Source organism: Sinocyclocheilus grahami, unplaced genomic scaffold, assembly GCF_001515645.1.
Source record: "Sinocyclocheilus grahami isolate Dianchi unplaced genomic scaffold, SAMN03320097.WGS_v1.1 scaffold92.1, whole genome shotgun sequence".
Taxonomy (NCBI): Eukaryota; Metazoa; Chordata; class Actinopteri; order Cypriniformes; family Cyprinidae; genus Sinocyclocheilus; species Sinocyclocheilus grahami.
In genome coordinates this window covers 4124599-4130566 of record NW_015505271.1, presented here as the reverse complement: position 1 = coordinate 4130566, position 5968 = coordinate 4124599, and the positions used below count along the sequence as shown (strand labels likewise).

The window sequence follows — 5968 nt, the reverse complement described above, 5'->3', positions numbered from 1 at the left end:
GATCCGGCGATCCACAGCGCAAAGTTGATGTATTTCCTCAGCAACCAGCACGGATCAGCTTCAGGCATGACGAAGCGGATATCGTCCTCTTTTGGAAGGCCAAACAAAGTAGTTTCGCTTTCACAAGGAAACACACAGCGCCTTCACGACATGGCGGCGGCAGCAACAATACTACAGCGAGAATAAAAGTTACGCCTTCTTTCTTTGCGTGAACATTTGGGCGGCGTTATACAAATCTTCCCACATCGGGACGTAGACATGTGGGGGCGTGTTAGAACGAGGCATTTTAGGTAGGCGTGGCTGACTCTTAACTTTTATAAAGAATATCTCTTTGGATTTGAGACTTTAGTCTTTGCAACTTTACAGATCTTCTTTATGCACCAAGAGCTTGTAACACTCCAAAGAGAAAAGAAAAATTGAAATCGCACCATATGACCCCTTTAACTATTAATATTTTTATTTCCTGTAAAATATAAATTATAAAATTTTTCCAATACGAATTAAATGCATGTATAAATGTAATTTACCAAAAATATCAATTGTGTATTGATTTCAGGTACTACTGGAATGGAGAGATACGGGATACCTCAGAAATACTGCTGGTCTGTTATTTAAACTTCAGGTTTCTTATTCAAATCAAATATTCTTATTTTTAAATATGCTAATAATGCTTTAATGAGAAATTGTCTATATCATTTATTGTATACAGCATCTGTAGTAATTTGCATCTATTATTATGGTTATGCTATTAAAAAAATGTTATGCATTCTGAATTAATGATTTCTTTAACAGCTTGTGAGGACAAGAACGTCTCTGGTGCAGAGACTTGTGGCTTATATAAAGTAAGTACATTTCTTATCACAATTGCTTAAACTTCTACAAATTCACCCAACATGCAAAGTCACGATTAACAGTCATACACATGAATGCTTAAATGTTTGATTATTTCAGTTCATTATAGACAATATATAGTGTGTGTAGTGTTATTCACAGTATATAGTGATGTATCACTAATCCAGGGTTCAAAATCAAATCGGCTGTTATATGAAACAAATTGAGTGACTGTTGTATGAGCCTTTCTCGATTGGTATAACAATTTCCATGACAACAAATCATCTCAGCCGGAAGAAAATTGTGTGGATCTAACAAAATGCTCCCTTTGTGGTACCTGTAAGAAGGTCAGAAGACATATACCACTTACCTCACATACTGAGTGACACTTTTACTTTCTTTTACTTCCTGGATTGTTGCAGGAAATGTGCCATCATGAGAACAACAGCTACCTTGTTATCAATAAGCGGCAAATTAGGAGTTTAATTAGGGAAAACTCTAGTTAATATTGAAAATGTGTTCCCTAATCTAAAGTGTTACCGATGATACATTTGTTTGCTTTTTTTAATATATGTCTGACTTAACCAAATTATGGAAAACATTTGTCCAGAGCTTTCAAAAAGCCTAAAAAGATTGAATGCTCAGTGGAACCCCCGGTGCATGTGAACACAAAGCTTTTAAGACTCGAGCTGTGGTATAGAAGCTGGCTCCTTATAATGAAGCTTCAATTTACACACCTAGAAGATGTGAAGAAAGAAAACAGTTTCTGAATACCTTTTCTGAATGAACAAAAGTTTAAATTAATGACCAGTTTAAATTAACTTTCTGAGTTTCACCATCATTGTACACAATCATACAAAAGTTTGGGGTTGGTAAGATTTTCTGATGTTTTTATAAAGAAGTCTCTTATGCTCACCCTGGCTGCATTTATTTGAACAAAAGCACAGTAAAAAGAGGAATATTGTGAAATATTATAATTTAAAATAACCATTTTCTGTTTTAATGTATTGTAAGATGTAATTTCTTCCTGTGATGGCAAAGCTTAATTTTCAGCAGGCATTCAGTGTCACATGATCCTTCAGAAATCATTCGAATTGCTTTTAATTGATTTGGTGCTCAAGAGACATTTATTATTATCCACGTTGAAAGCAGTTGTGATGCTTAATATTTTTGTGGAAAAATGTAATACTTTTTTCGGGATATACAGAGAATAGAAGGTTCAAAAGAACAGTGTTTATTTAAAAAAAAAATTATTTGCTAAATAAATGTATTAATTATTATTATTATTATTATTATTATTATTATTATTTTATTTATTTTTTTTATCTTACTGACCCCAAACTTTTGAATGATAGTGTACAATACAGAACAGTGTAGAGGTTTCATTTGCATTTATTTCCTTGTTGTTATAATGTTCAAATCTGTTATTTTAACTGGGGCTCATTTGTGTTCCCTCAGAGCTGTGCATCCCTATGACATTCCAGAAATAATCAGTTTTCCTATTGATGATGGAAGCCAGCATTACTTGAAGTGGATGGAAGATGCAGTCACTGATATTTGACACATCAGTGTCTGCAATCCAGTGGAGAAGCTCTTCTTTTGGAAGCTCAATATACAGAAACATTGATGGGATATGGGAACATGAGCACAAATTCTCAGGTTAATGGGAACCCTGGCCCACACAATGAATGTCTGTTAATATAAAGATCAGCGTATAGATTTACTGGATGAATGTGTGGAAAGGGATTTGTCTGATGTGTTTTTACCAGTACTGTTACATTTATGCATATAGCAGATGCTTTTATCCAAAGTGGCTTACAATAGGGGAACAAAACCAGCAATATTTATAGTAGACAATGCCAGGGTTATTAGATAGCTAGATTTGCAAAGCAGAAGACAATTACAGAGAAGAAAAATATTTATTTTATAATTTTTATATATATATATATATATATATATATATAAGACGTAGCCAAGAAATTGGAAAAAAAAGAAAAGAAAGGCATTTTAAAGGCTTTATCAATTTCAAGCTGCCGTTCATACTAAACTGGATTAGACTGATATTGTGGTCCGTTTCAGTGACTGTTATGCTGAAGAGCCTCTGTTCAAGCTGATATATTTATTGCCGTGAATCACTTTATTATGAAGAGTATAACTTAAAGCTAATATGAATTAATTTATTTGTTAGAATATGCTCATTTATACAACTTATTTCTGATGGTTGGTCAAGGGTTTATGTAGTGGTTGAGCAGAATTTGAGTGTTTTCTTTCTCTCCAAATATTCAATTCAAAATAAATGAATGGGACCTCTTCAACTTTGACAGCATCACTTTTTATTATTAAATGTGGTACAATATATGACCCATTAAGTTCATTATTTTGCAATATTGCTATAGAATGTAAATATTGATGTTTCTGACACTAAATAAGAGCCAACAAAATCTGTTTAAACATATTTAGCTCCAGAAGTTGTGTTCAGGCTTCTTTTTTTTCTCACCTACATGCCTAAACAAAAATGACAATATTAGGAATGACTGTAAGTTTAAGTATTAAGCTTTGGCAGCAACTATGTAATTTGTGTCAACACATTTGTTGTGAATATCCCATAAAAACATCACGGAGACATTCGAGCCTCTTAATTAAAGTTTTTATATAGATTATAAATATTACGGGTGATAAACATCAAACAATATAAAAAGGGGTCTTATAGATGCTCTAAATGTTCAGTCGATTTAAATATAAAAGTGCTTTCCAAAGGGATCAGATTTAATTGTTTGGCCCTTGTGATTCTAACCCAACAGACTTTTTTTTTTTTTTTATCTACACAAAAGAATATGTTGTACAGTTTGGTTTAGCAATCATGAGCAGATCTGAATCTTTCTGTTCCCTCAAATAATCTTAATTTTAGAATTGTCACATTTTCACTGTGTGTAGCTGAATAGCAAATTGTGTTTTGCTGAATGGGTTTATGTCTGCGCTCTTCTGGCTTTTGAAATGATGTTTCCGGAACAGTGAAAACAATAGAAGTGCAGATGTGAGGAAGTGCTTTTGTATAGGGATTTGTTGAGATGAAGTCATCAATCTGACCTCATCTAACCAGCTATACCTAGCAACCTTCAGTGACATACTGATTTTAAAGTATAGACACCCTCCTTTTTTTATAACATGTATACAGTATGTTTTACATACTGTGGGTACTCCGGTTTTAAAAGAACTTCACTTCTTGTCTATAATATCAAGGATAGATGTCTAGGTTGTTTTTAAAGCTCATTATGTCTGTTTATGTTCTTTCATATGCCACATGAGCAGGAATAGCGGAGAGTGTGTTTGTTGTGTATCGTGTTATTGTGCTATATGGAAGGTTGAAACGGGTAGCCATTATTTTATTAGACACTCAGGCTTTTCCCCCTTCAAATTCTCATGTTTAAAACCAGCTTTCAAATAAGTGAATATATGTATTACTACACTCTAAAAAATGCTGGGTTGTTTCAACCCAATGTTGGGTCAAATATGGACTAACCCAACTGTTGGGTTAAATTTTGGTTACATTTTTAAATTAGCTTTTTAACCCAACAGTTGGGTTAGTCCCTATTTGACCCAACATTGGGTTGAAACAACCCAGCGTTTTTTAGAGTGTATATTATTTATAGTGATTTATGATACGTTTTTGCCGTTTTAAATAATGTTCTATTTAAGGTGCATTATAATTTATGTTTATATAAAATTAATATCCGTCTAACATTTTACACTTTATTATGAGCTCATAATTGCTTGATTGTCAAACCATTTATCAAAGACAACATCCATTACAGGACCTACTGCTCAAACATATGCTGACAGAGAGTATCTCTGAACAAGGTCACTCCTTTTTATACATACTTGACTTTAAAAGCTCAACATTATCATCTTTTAAGACCAAGAACACACAGCTAATGTGAATAATATAAAATGTGAGGCTCTGTTATTTGTTTCAGAAGGATGGCATGGCATAAATAGCTTGTAGATAATCGAATGCAACTTCATTATTTACTAGTAGGTAAGCGGTTTAAAAAATGTAATCATTGAGCATACTCCATAAATGTGTAAGTTTGCACTGGTTGTGCAGGAAACAAAAGGGGTTATAATAACACTACTTGAAGTACAAAGCTCTGCATTGAGATTGAAGACACTGATTTATTTCTTCAGCAGTGTAACACTCAGTGTAAAACTATTCAGCCTTTAAACCTATTTTCAGATTTAACTTGAATGAAAGCCTATGACGAAATTTAATTTATTGTGATATAATTTTTTATATTTCTATGTATAAATTTGGGAAAGGCCATAAAATCATATTTGAAATATCCTCCTGACAACCAGCTATAGAGTTTTGTCCTCTGTAGAGGACATTATTTTTTAGCGATTTCTCTGAGACCTCACATGTCAGTCTGGATGTCCTGTACAGAGCACATTCAGGGCTTTTCAGAGATACCAAATGATTGGATGTTTCACCATGGCCACTCCCTCTCCTTGGTCTTTAAAAATGGCTGACATTAATTTAGTGATCAAATTCAACACCCTTATGGAAATATAATATTTTCTAATGATCATTTAAATCGGACTAATTTTCCAATTGTTTGTCATAAATCAACATCTCAGGAAATTGTTATGGGGTTTCAAATCAAAATATGACTTTCTGTTACGAAACAGGACATTGATTTCATACATGTCCACTGTAGAGGACACCAGAACTAAAAGCATGTTTATTATGCATTTTGGGAGACAACAACTGAATAGGGAAAGAAATTATATTTCAATATTCCTATGAAATATTAGATATTATTATGAAAATCTTGCTACTTATTACTCCCATTATTACACTTTTCATTACATGTTGCCTCAAAAACAAATTGATATACAGTGTATACATTGTACATAATGGGACAACCCGTTTATGGCTATTTTACACACGTTGCATAAAGCAAAATGGTATATCAAATCATTCTGTTATATCTTTCATAATATAGTTGAGAATCATTTTTATTCAAAGTTATCTTTAAACAATTTTTTTTTAAATCTCAGTTTTTGCCTTTTAATTTCTTTTTATTTCTTTTTAAAACAGGAAAGTCCTAGCGCCCTCTACTACAGAGGACATAAATTT

General features: G+C 32.8%; 1 protein-coding gene across 2 annotated transcripts in view; it reads left to right on the top strand.

Moving 5' to 3' along the window:
- The window catches only part of LOC107587483 (protein CutA homolog), an 8692-nt gene extending 5955 nt beyond the window's left edge, over positions 1-2737 (top strand). For both annotated transcript variants that reach the window (XM_016275275.1, XM_016275274.1), the window contains 3 exons: positions 557-602; positions 793-842; positions 2290-2737. In XM_016275275.1, coding sequence (XP_016130761.1) covers positions 557-602; positions 793-842; positions 2290-2392 — 199 coding nt within the window. In that variant the 3' untranslated portion in view covers positions 2393-2737. The remainder of the gene's footprint in view (positions 1-556; positions 603-792; positions 843-2289) is intronic.
- The last annotated feature ends 3231 nt before the right edge of the window (positions 2738-5968 follow it).